This window comes from Falco rusticolus, chromosome 8 (genome assembly GCF_015220075.1).
Source record: "Falco rusticolus isolate bFalRus1 chromosome 8, bFalRus1.pri, whole genome shotgun sequence".
Classification (NCBI taxonomy): Eukaryota; Metazoa; Chordata; class Aves; order Falconiformes; family Falconidae; genus Falco; species Falco rusticolus.
In genome coordinates, this window is record NC_051194.1 from 41,117,158 (window position 1) to 41,134,229 (window position 17,072).

Sequence of the window (17,072 nt, forward strand, 5' to 3'; positions counted from 1 at the left end):
AAGAGCATGAGGCAGGGATTAAATCTTGTTTATCATGTAAACTTCTGTTATATAATTTTTAATGTTTAGCATATTTTCTAATGAGGAAAAAGTAATTTTTCACCCCTACATCTATTGACCCCATAAGAGGTATTAGCCTACTAATGCTACCCTTAAATGCAGGTTCTCAACAGGCTTAGAAATAAAAAACCCTGTTCTGACAATTGAGCTAATAGAGCTTTACCATAAATGTATTTTTGCACTCTTTCTAGAGTTTATCAAGAGCAGAGGACAAAATTTAGATACATTTTATACATACCGAAGGTGGTGTTTCTTGCTTGTGGTATGGCTTGGGCAGATTGTGTGCCATTCTGCCTGATGGTAGCAGGGTGGTTTCTCCCAGGAGAAATCCTGGCATGCACTGGGGAGAAGATATGGATCACTCTGAATGGATGCAGGTCGTTTGCTGGGCTGAGTTTACATGGAGGTACTGAGAACGATCCTGCTTTCTTATCCCAGCACAAGTCTTGATTTCACCTTGCCACCTTACGCAAGAAGGACCAGTCCTGGCCCAGATTTGTGGTTGCACGTGGGGGTGTTTTAAATGAGAGAAATGCCAGTTATAATTTTTTCCTACATGTGTTTTGCAAGGTGAGATAGTGATGTAGGCCACTGTTACCTCCCTACCTGCACTCAGTGCTGTTCCAGGGAGCAGCTCTTTGTGTTCCCCTCTGGGAATTACATTATTAGCAGTTCTGTCTTTCAGTTCTGCTGTTTTGGCATGTCTATACCTGTATCTTGCTTATGTTTTAGGGATGTTAATGACTTTACAAAGAGTCACAGTAGTAAGCAGTATGTCAGGTTGCTGCAGGGTCACTTCCTTTCTGTAGCACTGAATCGCAGTGTGAATTTGTGCTTTCAACATAGCTTATCTGTCAGGTCTTAGTTTTTAAAAAGTGCAGCAGTTATACAGATTTGTAAACCTGGAATACTCAGTTTTGCCATGCATGCAATGAATTTGAGGTATCAGAGGTAGTTTGAATGTCTGAATGAGTGCTGCACGGACGATGCGAGCCCAAGCTCAGAGAAACCCAGCTATAACACGGAGTCTGGCAGGAGGCTCCCATGGGCTGGTAGAGCCACAGCAAACAGAAAGCTGCTTCAGCTCTTCCTGGCTGAGATGGTTTACTAGCCAAGCACGGGTGGTGGTTGATGCTACTCCCACTCCTGTTGTGTATCAGACTTTCTGCCCAGTCCCAGCTGGTCCTGGAGGATTTCCTGAACTGGTGATGAGCCATTTACTTGGGAGAATTGTCAGCTGTTTATTGTGGAACTTTATTCACATATATCTCTGTGTTCAGTGACAGAAATACTAATGGAACAAGTTAGTTCCATTCATTTAATTTTTTTAGCTTAATCTAGATTACTGTCATTACTTTTTAGAAATAGCAGTGATAATAGGAAGGATTTTTTTTTACACTGGCTGTGCTACTTGAAGTAGGGATAGACACAGATCATATTCAAGCCAATTTCTGTTTTCCTAGACTTCAAAAAACATTGAGTGTCCTAGTTTGCAAATATTATGCTTCTACACTGAGGATTAAGTTATCACAGTTTGACAGTCAGCAATTGAAGTATTCTTTCATACTGTTTTTGAATCACATATTACTCATTTTCCATATAACACATTAATGACATATTTGGTATTTATTACTGCTATGAATAAGCCAAATCCATCTGGCATTGCTCACATGCGTAATCCTGTTAACTCAGTTTTATAAGTAGAACCAGCAGATCTGATTTTTTTTTTTAAATTGTTTTCCTATTGCTTAATTATTTTAGAGTTTTTTCCTTGGAATAAAATTATTGTACTATATAGAGCAAACAATAACTCTTCCACTCCCCCACTTTCCAGCTTGGTGTCTGAAAATCAAGGTGTTTGCACCAATACAATTACAGCAGCAAAGAAAGATAGCCAGAATCTAGCAGCTAGTTTTACTGGTGTGTTAACAAGGAAGAAGAGAATTTAATGCGTGTTTGGTCATTTATATAGATTCTTCACTGTGGTTGGTCAGGTAGCTGTATGTTATGCAGAAGACCCAGTAAGAGCAATTCACAGCAGTAACATGTTTCCTTGTTACTACTCACCTGACTTCAAGAGATTTCTGATCCTCTGCTGTTGTTTCCACACTCAAAGTGTGCATTTGCATGAGTATCATAACTGTCATAAACTGCAACTCTGCTGTACAACACTACTCATTTGTTACTTAACAATAGCTGTTGCTGTAAATCGGTACAGGATGTTCCTGGCAATGCTTATTCTCACATTCTTACTTCAGTCCAGCTCTCTACCAAAGTAGCTTGTTTTCCACGTTCTGTCACTAGTCATTTGCACTTGTCCTTTGCAAGTTTGTATCTCTCTGAATTTTGTCCTTCTGGGAAATTGTCTTAACAAGTTGCACGCTTCTTGACCAGAATGTATTTTCCAGTCTCAGATTAAACCTTGATGTTTGCATTTACTTTATCCGTCTCTAGAATGTACCAGCATGTGTCTCTGAGGAACAAAAAGAAGGAGGAAAAAAAAAAAAAAGGTAGAGAAAGATCGTGTGTGTGTGTCTAAAAGCAAGGTTGAAATGTTCTTAAAGGATAAGGGGACTAAACAGTGAGAGAGAAGAATAATAAAAGAAAGGGAAAGTGGGCGAGGTTGATGCTGTTCTCTAATAGTTCTATCCCCTTAGCTGTCCCCCTGCAGTTCCATTCTCTAGAGATTAGTAATACCTGAGCTTAGTAATTTAAAATAATAATAATACCTTAGTAATACCTCTCTCTCCTCTCCTATATTTCTTCCTGGATTTCCTTGCTTTGTGAAGTAGTAAATAGGCTTGACTGCACTATTATCTTTACACTCTGTTTAAGCAAATAGACCACAGGTAAAAACTGTCATGTATTGTTTGTCTTTCATTGCTACAGCAAGTTTGCTACCACTGCCAAAAAAGGCATCACTACTGCTGATTTTAATCTCCTGTGTCAGTGGCCCATTTAATTATTTTTGATCAGTGCTGTATTTTCTCTTAAGCATTCAATGAGTGCCATCATCTTGTTTTTTTCAAAATTCAGCGAGCTTGAGTATCCTATGCAGTGATGCTCTTCCCTGCTACGCGGAAAAAACTGTAGTTTGTCTTACAAATACAGTTGTAGAACAGAACTTAATTTAGACAGTGTTCAAGGAATCGCTGAGCTGTTCTGCTGGATAATCAATTTTTCAGTTGACTGGCAGCCTGGCCCCTATCAGCTCTCACAAAGGACTTTTGGTTTCTCTCAGAAATCTAAAGTACATTAGCAGAAAAAATAGCTATGTATTTCTAGATAGACTGGGTTTCATCAAAAGTTTGTTCATTGGAGATCTGCATTTAAATAAGAAAATAGGGTTTTTTAATTTTTTTTTTGGTAAGACAATAACATTTGAGCTATGAACACTGAATATAAATGTATGTTCAGGTGCTTTGTGAATTCTAGAAATTTTCTGAGTAACATGAAAAAAGAATAGTATGTCTCCAGAATATATTTAGTGGTCTGCACTGAAAGGTTATGAAGAAAAATGACTGGTAGTAAGAATGTAAAGGGAAGACAGAATAAAATGGGGAAGTTGGGACTTGTTCATCTGGAACAGTCTTAGCCATGTAGAAATGGTTTACAAGGGGGCAGAGGATGGTAGGTGTGGTGGCATACTCTTTTTGGAGTTCCCAGTTGTGTATTGATATTAGAGAGGTTTCTTTCTCCTGCTAGGTAAAACAAAGAATGCACATTTAGTATACCAGCTTTGTGATCTGAGCTAGATCTGTAGGTTTAGGCTTAGGATGTGGCAAAGTGGTTTTTATAATACTGGCATAAAAGACTTCTCTAAGCTCTATCTATGATGCTGTCCGTGCTGCCTTTTTTCTGAGATACCTTTCCAGCTTCCAATAGTCACTACTTCTGTACAACACATTCTATCTTTAGAGAAGTTATTAGCAGCCTAGACAACTACAGTATATAAAGAGGTCTCAGTCTGAAGGTGTTTGTGTATAAATGTTCTTACAGTATAACTATAATCATGTTTTCTGTGTGGCAGTAAGTGATATGGATGAAAGAATCTGGATAATCTCATGAAATTTTAGGTATTTTCTTGCTCATGGCAAAAGAATTGCTGTTCTGGACTTGATATTTTTATTTTTCCCCAGATACCCCATCACAAAGGGTGCAGTTTATTCTTGGAACAGAAGATGATGACGAGGAACACATTCCTCATGATCTCTTTACTGAGCTTGACGAAATTTGTTGGCGTGAAGGAGAGGATGCGGAATGGAGGGAGACAGCAAGGTGAGTGTTTTCATGAGTTTTAAAAAACTTATCTGTAGATATTGGTTGCTGGTGTACTGAGAAATGTTTTCAAAGCTGTGGCAAGCTCAGAAACAGATTTTGGATATAAAGCTTAAATAAAACCACAGTTTTAATCCTTAGACTGCTAGTATTACAACAGCATTTGTCGTTTCCTAAAGCCAAATGTTTTCATGTGGACTTATGAAATATAGGTCAAAATAAATATCAAGGGAAAAAAATCAAAGTAAATATATTAATAAAAAAATACTGGTTTTATTCCTATTTTAGCTCATAATTTTAAGAAACTTTAAAACTTTGTATTCTGTTTGAATCCTCAAGAATGATAAAATTATTATTATAAAAAGATTAAAGCAAGGAATAAGATTACTTTTGGAACAATAAAACTTTTACATATTCGATCAATGAACAGTTGATTTTGAGACTGAGTATTCAATGTTGGATTATTTTGTCTCTGTGAATCAGCGTGAAAAGGCTGTTTAGATTGCATTTCTGCTGAAAAAATAATATTGGAAAATATTTTTTTTTATTTTTGCATACTAGTTTCTTGAGCACCTAAATGGGAGGTGACTTCCTTAGTTTCATTAAGACTTTACATTTCTCAGCAATCATTGCTTAATTTTTCATCTTAGAACTTTCTCTTCATCTGCTGGTATTTGTTGACAGTGTTCCTCAATGGTGCCCAGAAGTCTGTGGACCACATTTTTGGTGTCAGTAGTTTAAAAATTATGGAATTTTGGAAAGGATTTTGTGGGGAACTACATATGTGGGCTGTTTGGCATGAATGTAGCTGTTAGCTTTCCCTTTAATTTTACTGCAAATTCCTGTTTTCCCAGAGGGCCGCAGAATTTTCTATGACCTTCCCCTCCCTCATCTGTCCATAGGAGGCATAGATGCTAAATATAGATCTTTACATGTAGGAAATTCTCATATGGGGATTGTGCTGCAAAATGAATGTAGTAGTGTTCCTAAATAATCTTATTAATATTCAGAGAGAGAAAAATCTAATCAAGTTAATCATCTGCAGTGTTCTTATACTGATTAGGAATATATAGAACCTCTTCTAGGAAGGTTATCAGTTTCTATTGTGAATAAAAATAAAAATCACTGTGGCTGATATTACTTTTAAGCAGGGAAATAGCAGCTTCTTCAACAAGAAAATATCCCTTTGCAAATCACCAAATTGTTTCTGAAAAATTACAACTATTTTTATCAATATAAGTACTTAATCAAGGCATAATTTGAAATAAATAGGTAAAATAAATTTCTATTTAGATTCATCTATCTGTATATACAGCCTTTCCAATTGTCATTTGGGAACTAATGAATCAAAAATGTTTAACAGAAACAAGATAGATTGTTGAAGGACAGGAAAAAACAGCAAAGAAAATGAAATTTTTTGAGTTTAGAAAATACAAGAATAAAATATAATAGCTAATAGTAAAAATTCCTTTAGCTTTAGAAGTTAAGATGAAAGCAAAGAAAGAAGGGCTGTCATGCAGAAAGAGCTGGTCAAGAGAAGTGATATTTTTCAATTTGGATCCAAAAATTTCAGACAGCATTTGACTTGGGGTGGCTGGCTGTTAGAAAAGGAGGAGGTGGCAGTGAAATGACCAAATAAAAAATGCAGTCAATAGGCAAAGTGCTTGATCTGTGCAAATAAGAGAGTGCAATAATTCCCGCCCTAGAAAGCTGAAAGAACGTGTGTTTCATGTGTGTGGTAAATCCCATCTTTCTGTGAATCTCTCAGGTGGGTTGTTGCTGTACTATAGCAGACATAGCAAAACTGTTCTAGAAAGGATAAAAATGATCAGAACAAACAGAGGCCTGATAGATTTCAGAGCTATGGAAGGCTTAGAACAATATTTGAAGAGTGAGTGTAGACTTGGAGCTAAGTGGAAAATCGGATAAAATGCAATACAGTGGTGTATCATGTCAGACTAACTTAATAATGCTATTTAATCAGGTAATTAATTTCTGTTTTTCTGACAAAGAAAAAACAGTGGATCTAATTTTTTTTCTTTTTAGTAAAGCATTTGATATTATATCACAGTGGGAATTTATTACTCTAAACTCTGCTGTAGTGTAAAAATTGTATTAGTGGGTAAGAAACTAATTGAAGAGGTACAGCAGGTCATGATGAAAGATTAAACTGTTAGTGTGAAAGGTAGTGACAACTAACTTCTGAAGAATTAGTCTTAGTAAATAGCTTTATTATTGAATCACGAAAAGTACTATTATAATAATGAAACTTGCTGATGGCAAGAAATTAGGAGGTATTGTTACTGTAGAAATAGATAAGCATATCGTACCCAAAGAACAAGGTGACTTTGAGTAGAGTAATAGAAATGGGATGGTGTTTAATATGCAAGTTCATTATACTTACAAACTGATACGATAGATCACTTTCAATACTGGTGGTTGATTCAGGACTTCAAAAACACTGATTTGATTAAAAGCATGATATGGAGAGGATACACCCTGAGTTTGTTGCTGTTCCATTATATGTTTTCCATCTGTGTGGAAAATGCCACTGGAAGTATTTGTAAATGTTCTTGTCTGGCTTTGGACCTAGTTCCACGTAGAATAATTTAAATGCAAACAATTAAGAGGAATACTCGGTCATTATTTGCATTTAAAGAGAGTGATGGCACTAGGTGGTTCTGTATTCATGTCACCAAGCTCTGCATGTGCTAAAGGGTTGGGTTGACTCTGATACAGTAAATCTTTGTGTTCTCAGTTTGATTGAAAGTGCATGCACAGTTCAGCCTTAAATTTTTTTAAAAGTTTTACACAGTTTGTACAAGATATATTTGAGACATTTTGTTCTTGGTTGATCAAAAGAGTAAAATATCAGAGGGAGTCATGGATTAAGATGTGACTGAAGCTTCTAAAGCTTGGTGTCCTTTAGGTAAATCTCCTCTATTCCTATTTCATTTGCTTGGAAGAGTAAGTCCTTTTCTAGGTGTTTTTTTTTTAGATGGTGTCTGCCTCCCTCCCAGCAGTTAGGAGGCTTCAAGGTTTGCCATTCTCCAGTTCCCATAATATTTCTCATGAGCAAAAGCATTCCTGCAGACTAATTAGTAGGAGCAAGAAAGTGCATTGCTGTTTACAGCCTATGCCATTCCAGGATCTGATTTAGGCTGTCCCATCCATGGAATTAATTAGGGAGCAGAATGGAAAAACGTAGTTTATATAATGAAAAAAATAATTATTTTTCCCCCATTAATTGATTTCAAGCCAGATGAAACGTGTACCTTTTAAAATCAACATTCAGTTTTATAATAATTTTGTATGTGGCTCAGCTATACAATTGTGTAGAGAATGCAAGATGTATAGTTTCTATTTTGAAAAAATATTTCCACTGAGTCTGTGGAGAAACACACTGAGGCAGGGTTTGTTTTATGCACACAACAGTATAGTTGCAAACTGCAACTAGTAGGAAAGCAATTCATGTTCAAATATACCCTAATATCCTCTTGTGGTCATGGCTGGAAAGTAGTACCTGATTTGTAGCAAGTTTTACCCAAACTGTTGGGATTCATATATCTGCTAATATGAAATGAAAATTTTGGCAGAATATCACTATGTTTCTGGAACAGAAACTCTGAAACTCTGTTCATAGTTTAGAAAGTAAACTGTTAATAGTGACTAGAAAATGCATGTACTGGGGAAAAAATATGAATATGAAGTGAAAATGCATCTCCCCTGGATCAAAGCTTTCTTCCAAAGAAACTAGGTCACAAAAAATGTAGGTTTGTCACCTCTTTTTTTCTGACATGCTTTGTTTACTTTGGTTCATTTTCTAATCAGCGTAGGTAGGCAAAAGCTCATGTGGAGATCCATACTGATTGCAAGATTACATTAATAACACTGACTCTCGAGCAGGTTGTGAGCACGTACCCCAGCTCTCTGCTGCAGATATAACAGACTATAAAATAAATACTGTTCAAATCACCTGCTTCATAGTGTGCACCAAAATGTGGTACTGAGTCTATAATGAGGCATGCACACTTTTATTGACTCCTGAAAAATGGATGGAGCTGACTTGTACACATGCACACACACGCATCTGAGTAGTATTTTTCCTATAGTAACACCTTGCTGAAACCTGTTGGCATATTTTGTTCCAGCAAGTATGCCATCAGAGGAACTGAACTGTATGATTGATACACCTGTGCTAGTCTTTACCAGTAAAAGAAAACCATATGAATGAAGCTGCTGCTCTGTGTGGTCAGACACAACTAAGATGGCTCCAAATAGATTCCAGGCACATGGGATACATGTGATACATGAGCTCGATATACAAATGGGGTTGGTGTGAAATTATGAAAGGCTTTTACTTACCAACAGTGTCAGTTTAAGGGGTTAAACTGCACAAGTAAATACATTATCATTTGTCTTTTTCTCTGAGCAACTGAAGAGAGTAAAAAATTGGCAAACTTGGGGTCCATGCTTGAATCTGGATTTCAAAGGCATTTCTATTCTTGAATCTGAATCTTCTACCTGAACTCAGAGCATTGTTGAAATGGTATTAGGATTTTTAAAAACACTTAAGCACTTAGAATTAAACAACTGTATAAGAGTAGAAATTTGTTTGTTTTATGTTTTCTGCTGCTGTTTCTGATTTGATATGTTAAATAAGGATTATTTGACATAACAGAGGAATATTTCTGAAAACATAAGAGGTGATAAACATGATTCTCCCTTGATAAGTAAACTCATGTAATGCCTATTAAAATAAAAATAGAAGTTTATTCCAAATGTAGAATTCTCTCAGTTGGGTATGGTTTATGTTTATGCACCAGCCTCTTTGCTCATTAAGTGACAGTATATGATAATGTGTTTAAACACATACGTTTTAGTAACAGTAGGAAATTGGATGCAACCCACAGAATTATACTATCCAAATTGATTGAAACTCAGGTGGAGATGATCACAATGGCAGGTATGATTATTTGAGCAGTAGCAATAGTTTCTTATGGATTTTTATTTTGTGTGTGAGCTTTGATATTTGATTGACACCGTAAACTCTAAGGCTGTTTCCATGATTTAGACTTTTCTTGTCCACATGTCCCTAATAAGTTATGAACTGTGGTTATGTGCCTGCCTCTGTCCAGTCACCTGTCTTAATGAAACTTCTAAGACCATAGTTGTCTTCTATCACAAATTTAAAATCTGTTTAGAACTGGTCAGTATATTCAAAGTAGGTAGTGCCATGGACAGACTGCAGCAGTATAATCAGATAAGTGATGCTGAAGAGTATTTATGCGAACAGCATGTAGTGACAGTATGAGATTTCTGATGATATTCTGTAAGAATCTATGCTTGGATCATTGGTTTAAGGATATATGTAGCTTGATTTTTAATCTCTTTTTGAATCAGCATAAAACAAGATGATAGTACATCAGAAATAATTGGGAATACCCAAGCACAAACCCTGCAATCTTGTAAAGCTTCTAAAGAGATTAGAAACACGCACAAAAATGGAGGTATGAGAAGGTAAAAATGTAGGTATGTTGCAGTCTTAGGAGGTAATAGTTTAAGCAGGAAAATTAATGCACCACGTTTGTGATGTTATGGCCACAAATAGGTCTTGCATATTTTTAGTTTGGAAACATGAGTGTGAGTGCCATTAAAGCTCGAAGCAGCCTCTTCGAGTTCAAGTGCAACTGTAAAATGAAAAAAAAGCTCCACATTTTTTCCCTTTTCATGCTTCTTGATAACTTTCCTGAGTTAGCTTTGAATTTGGTGGGCATAGGTTATGTTAATTTTGTGTTTGATGTCCATTTGGATATTGTTTTGAAAATATATTTGGGAAAACTCATTTGCCTATTCAAATTCATTTTCCTGGTTCAGCTATGTGGAAGCAAATTTTTGTGTGCTATGTTCTTGCTGCTTCTCTGGAAGAATGAAAAAGTACAGGAGATAGCCTGGCTGGGCTGGGAAGAGAACTTCCAGTGAAGGGAGTAGAGAACAGAAATCTGATGGAGAGGAAGGAGGTCTCATGGGCAAAGATGAGATATGGAAACGGACCAGGACAGAGGAAACAGAGGGAGAATTGTTTAAATGCAAAGAGGAGGAGAAGGCTAGGCACAGGAGACAGTAGACTTTGGAGGAGCTAAGGAATCGGGGGGGCAAATTGTGTATGTGAAAAATGGGAGAGTGATTAGGTGGTACAGTTAGAAGAAATGGAATGCATCAGGAAAAGATGATGGTGATGAGTGGGTCACTGAAGTGGTGGCTGCTTGCAGGGTGGCATCAGAAGGGGAAGAATCTGGTACACAGGGACCGGAAGGAGGAAAGTATCTAAAATATGTGTGTACAGGCATATTTTACAAATAAGAGCAGAGCTAAGCAGGTGGGCCAAGAGCAGAAGAGGACAGCTGTTTGCTGTGTTACTGAGCTGCGAGGCTTGGTAGAACTGGAAATTGCTTGGCTTTAGAGATCTTAAGGCTCTACGCTTCCATGCTGTCTGGAAATAAGCGTGAAGGTGCTGTCAAGGTGTGAGGCTCTGCTTGACTTCTCTGCTGCCTGGTCCATGCAATATAGCTGCATGCTGCTGAGTCAAGTGATGGAGGCTTGTTGTGTGCCTGCAGCTGTTCAAACCTTGCCAAGCTGGCAGGATGCATGGCTTCATGCAGCAACATCTGCGTATGCTTGAAAGACTTAATAACTTTAATGTAAAACACTTCTGCATATGTCACCAGACTTTTTTTTGGGTTTTTTAGTATTATTTTACTGTTTTTAATGTAATTTTTATCAGTGAACAATTAAAAAGTTGCACAAGAAAGTTCATCCGGTTGGCTAGTAACAAAAGACTTGGTCATCTCTGCCAGTTTCAAGTCTCCTTTAACTTTACTGAAGTCTCTCCAGATATACACTGAACCTGAGAACAGGCAAATGAGACTCAAAATAATGAGAGATACTTGATTAAGGCCTGTATGTTGGGGCTTGAAAGACTGTTCACAAGTTTTTACACATTACTTGTGTGTGCACGTATGCATCTGTGAGGTTTTTCGTTTTAATTGACTGAACTTTTAAATGAAAAATAGCCTAAATTTTGTGTAATGTTTTACTGCCTTTTTCAGTAGCTTAGTGTAGTTAAGTAACTAAAAACTTAAACTAGCAAAGTTAGTAACAGTGTGTTTTGTGAAAATATTATGGTGGTGATAATGGATGCAGATTCTGCATGTGTGAACATATCAGTATATTTACTTTAAATGAAAAATGTCTCTTCCCTGTTGTGTTTAGTTCAAAGTGACTACTAACTAGAGAAAGTTATCTCCTGTGTTCTTATTATATATAGCTTTTCTTTTTCTCTACCATAAATTCTTTTCTATCCTTTCCATCCTACTTGTTCTATATCTACAACTATTTGTTGAAATATCATTGTATGCCAAAGGATTACTCGGAGTTTATGTAAAGTACAATGATTACTTAATAAGTTTCTCTTTTCAACTCTGTGGTCAGAATTAATGTTAAAAAATAGTATAATACAGCATTATATGGGAAGAAGTGGGCAAGGGAAGTTTCTCATATTTCCTACAAAGAAAGATTAAAGTGAAATCCAAAGACATGTTTAACAGTGATCTTTCAATATCCATTAAGGTAATTTATTTTTTGTTTCTTATGCACAATGGAGTTATAAAATTAGTTGTTTTTATAGGTGGTTGAAGTTTGAAGAAGATGTAGAGGATGGTGGAGAGAGATGGAGCAAACCATACGTCGCCACACTGTCACTTCATAGCTTGTTTGAGCTGAGAAGCTGTATCCTGAATGGCACAGTTCTTTTGGACATGAGAGCCAACTCCATAGAAGAAATTGCAGGTATGTATTGATGTTGCGTTTATTAGTTATGAAAATTAATCATAAAAATCAAGTGCTTGCAAGTTTGCTTAGAAGAAAGCTATTGCATAATAATCACTTAAGTTTAGAAAATTATAGGAACTATTTTACTTAATGTATTAGAAAAGAATCTAATGTTTGACACAACTGATATATATATATATATATATATTTTATAGATTTTGCTATTTTCAGAATCGATTTTTAAGTAAAAGAGAAAATAATAATGGAGCAGAGAGGATGGTTTGGAAATATTTCATTAAAACTGGCATGTTCTCTGCTCCCGCTGTGACACTTCACATTGTGAATGATGTGTGTGTGAACTTCTACAAACTGAATCTACTGCAGACTATGCTAATTGCAGACAATCTAGCTTAAAAATACATTAAATTATAGGGAAGTATTCATCATAATTATGTAACATGAAAACAGACCAGTTTAAAAAACATGTCTCTGAGTCAAGAATGAAAACAGGAACAATAATATTAAGGGTAAATTTTTCAAAACTTCAAAGGTAATTTAATTTTAACTAAAGTATAGTTGCATTTTTTTCTAGTAAAGGTGTATCTGGCAGTTGCAATTCTAGAGAACAGCAGAAGCAGGAGGCAAGAGAGAACATAATGGATGAGTCTTGTCTCCCAAAAATATAAGTGAGATTGAGGCTGAATGCCATTTTCTGCATTCCTGGTTTCCCATAAAGGCTATAACTATTTACTGCAGGGGACTTTCTTTTTTTTTGTTGTTGGTGCAGTTGTTACTGTAATACAGTCCCTAACAACCTGCTTTATAGTACAGAACTGTAATGCACGGCCTCAAGGAGTCCTAAAACTACAAAAGTTACATGGTCATGCTAGAATCGTACAGTACAGTCTAGTATGCTTATTCCCTTCTCAAATAGGGCAGCTAATTTGAATTAGATTATTTGTAAATAAATTTGTTAGAAGATGAGAACTGAAGATAAAGTAAATTTTTCTGGTCTATGCAGACAGGGATGATGTATGTATCATAATATAACTATATTTACATTAGACTTTAAAACTCATCATTACAATGATAACACCCTGTCCAAGGACTCATGTGCCCTAGAGAGTTTCTAGTGCTGTGTACTTCTGTTGTTTAAAAATCTCTGTCCCTTCCAGCAGAGAGGAAACAGAGAAAAGAGCTATACTATTTTGTAATCTGGGGTCTCTAATTTTCTGTTTATCTACACTTAGTAAGAGCTAGTCTCATGCTCATGGTGGTTATTGGACTAATATCCTTGCATATCTTACATCTGCTTAAAAGTTTTACTTTGCTTCTACCTCACTATTTCACAACATTACTGAAAATGGTGCCGTTCTGTAAATCATATACTTGATATTTTATACAAATATTGTATTAGATTTTGTGATATTCTCCATATTGCAAATTTTGCCTGAAGATCAAACACGATGCAGAAGCTGTAAATTTGGGAAAATAGCACATGCATAGAGAAATGGTGCATGAGTAGTTGTTGAGGCCTTTTTGTTGCCTTGTCACAGATGCAAAGTAGCTTGTTAACAGGAAATGTAAAATACACTAATAGAGAAGTTTTGTTTAGGTAAAGGTACTAAAGACAGAGCAAGAAGTTTTTCTAACACTCAAGATTGTCAAGGAAACTGCTTTATGGGTGATATGCAAGCCTGTGTAAGGGCCAGATAAAATTTATTTTAATTATTTACCTTGTCAGGTAAGTGGGATACTGTTCAGTGGGCTACAGTTAACAGTGGAATTAAGATCGGCTCAGGCAGTGGTAGCTGCTTTTTGCGTTTACCTTTCCCAAATTGTGTATGTCAAATTGACGCAAGATATTATTAATCAAAATCTGCAGAAACTTGTGTGGGTTTCTCTGTGCTGAGATCTGATTATCTCATGAATCATGGTCTGAATCAGAGCTTCAAAATTTGTCTTGATAATGATAAAAGATAAACATGAAGAATAAAAATCAGCTGATTTGAAAGAACAAGACTGTTTATCAGTATGCTGCTTTTATTTAGTTTTAAAATAATCAAGGAGTACTTAGATCATCTGCTTGATGTTCTTTTATTGCTTTTTTGCTTAAATAGTACACTAGGATTTTAAAGCTTGAGCTTTACATATTTAATCCAGAAATCACTCAACTTCTTCCATAGTCAGCTAAGAGATCCCTTCCAGAATTGTTTTTATTTAAGTAGGTAAAAAAGTAAGGATTAACGCAATAAAAATAACTTCAGCTTTTTCCCCCTGTTTTTGGAAGATATTATATAGTGAAACCACAATGGATTTATGTTTATAATCTCTTAATCCTTAGTTAGTTGTAGTCTTTTTTTGTTGTTGTTGTTTGTTTAGGTAACGTGTCCAAAGATTTGACTGTACACAATACTAATTTTGTTTTGAAACTCATCACAGATGTAAGTTGTTCTTCTGTGGAGAATTTGATGAGTTACTGTAATGCTATTTTGAATCAGTCCTACTTTCAGGTTATCTTGATTTGTCGATTAGGAAAAATTGTTTTTTCTAAGAGGCGGCTTTAGGATGACTTTCACGAATTATTGGCATGTACCATTTTCACTTTAAAAAGTACCTTTTGTGGAAGATTTGGGTGTATTTCATTTGTATTTTGTATCCCTGCCTGAGAAGGTGATCTGACACATGGTAAGGTTTGCATGAGTCTTGCTTTGTCTGTTAGAGGATTTTTTTTTTTCCCACTCTGCAGATTCAATAAGCAATGAGGTAGGTGTTTTTTTTAAACAACTTTTGCAGCAGGTTCTTCTGGCAAGAGAGTAATTCTGTAAATTACCCATGTTTTGTGTCAGATTTCTTTGAAGACACCCGCCCGCCCCCCAAAATAAAGTTGATATTCCATTTGCTTTATTATTATTTATGTTGTAGTACTGCTGTGTTTGTCTTCCTCAATCGAATTCCTTTGGAATTTGTTACTCTAATACTACGTCTGTAATTTCTGCTCTCCAGTACTTAGAAAAATGTACAAAGAGTGTGGGACACATTAGGCAGTGCTGGGAGGGGGAAGGAGCAATAATAGTGGTGACAAGCATGCCACCAACACGTATGCTAGGTATGTTAGAATTTTGATAATTCCCAGTAAGACAGGCTTCTCTTTTTTTCCTTATAAACAACTGCTGGACCTGAAGATTAGACGGAACTTGCATCTCTCAGGAAATCCTTTCTTGTCTGTTCTACTTGGCTGCTATACACTGTCAGTAGTTACAGTCCTACTTACTGTGCTATACAATGCAAACATTGTTTTCACCTTGGAGTTGGTATGTATTCCAGTTGTATCTGACAGTCCTGACACTTTAGATTTTAAGGAAATGGTTGCTCTCACCTGTTGGCTTCAATTTTTTCAACATTTAACTCTCTTCTTCTGTTTCTTGCTAGCCATTCTCATACTTGACTAGTCCAGTGATCCAATGGTTACTTTTGGTTGTTCTTTTCAATGCTACTGTGTATACCACATGTAGGAGAATTTGCAAAAATAGATGATACCCTGTGGTCTTAAGTGGTACTCCTAAATTAGCTTTGGTCCTTGTACTTCTGATGCATAGTTTATTGCTATGGGTTATGTTTTTTAATGCAATCAAATTTTACTGCATTGCTATAACGCATCATATCTTTTGAGAACGAATAAATTGTGCACATGTACTTTCTTTCTACTTGCATTAACACTTTGTTACGGAGAAATGCGTGTGGTGTATTTGTTGGTAATGTTTTGCTATCTGGGCTATATTCCAATATCAAATGATATTTCTGTAAATGCAGTGCCAGTCTTTGTCTCCTTGAAAGAGGTATACTTAATCTTCGTTGCTAAATCAAGACAAAGAATTATGATTTGTTTTAGTCGAGGCTTTTAATCCATAAGCACTTATTCACTAAGGCATTAAACTCTTAGCACGTAGCCCTTGAAAATTTCTTTTATTGAAGTCAGTGTTTTAAGACCTTACTGGGCTTGTGGTAAAACCTGCAGATGAAAAACATCTTTTATACTGTTTGCATGGCTTTCAGAACATTTTGTATTTAATCCCTGGAAACTCTGATAATTCTGCATAAAAATACTTTGCCACCAGAGATGTGGTGAGAATTTTTAAATCATCCTGTCTTCCAGCATGTCCATTCTTTATTAGATTCTTTTTGATTCCAGCTGTCTTATTAAAAAGTGACTTGATCTGCAAGACTGTAAATTTCTTTGGACAAGCACCCAATTTTCTTTGTTGATAAAGAGCTTATTCATACCTATGATGCTGAATTTGCAGACAATATCTTACTGTAATAGAGACTTCCAAGATGAATTTCTAACATTGTCATCATGCAGAGAAACAGCATGTTTATTCCTGAAGTTTCTCAAATTGTTTTTAAATTCTGTAAGATGGATTTTACATTTCCCTTGAAAAGAGCTCAGTTTGGCTGCTGAACTTTATCCTGTTTAAAAATGCATTTTTTTGTTAAACATATTTTAGGGGGTGTTATTACTATTTTTACTGTGTGACATTCTTTTTTCATGTATCTTTGCAGTTGTTCCTATATCAGTAAGTTAGCAGTCCATGCACAAGGAATTCCTTTGAACGTTTAATGTAATAATATTTTATCGATCACTTCTATATAGAACATATGCTAAAAGGAAGTCTGAAAAATCTATGTAATCAAAACAATTTATTTTGGAACTTGCCTCTTGAGGAGGTATTTGCCAGAATCTGGCTGCACCATTAGAGAGCAGCTTCACTGTGTTGTTCAAGTTGGCAGAGGAAAATATTCTCTTTTGATATTTTCATTTAGTTCCTTTGAAACCATGTAGATTCTCAGATTACCATCTGGTTTTTTGATTGTAACGACTGAAGGAACTCAAAAGGTTCTTC

The 17,072-nt window shown here is 35.8% G+C and overlaps 1 protein-coding gene across 1 annotated transcript in view; it reads left to right on the top strand.

The window, feature by feature from the left end:
* SLC4A10 (solute carrier family 4 member 10) overlaps positions 1–17,072 on the top strand; it is a 127,462-nt gene that overhangs the window by 41,924 nt on the left and 68,466 nt on the right. Inside the window, 2 exon segments of the mRNA XM_037396620.1 lie at positions 4,200–4,338; positions 12,026–12,186. Of these exon segments, the coding sequence (XP_037252517.1) occupies positions 4,200–4,338; positions 12,026–12,186 (300 nt within the window).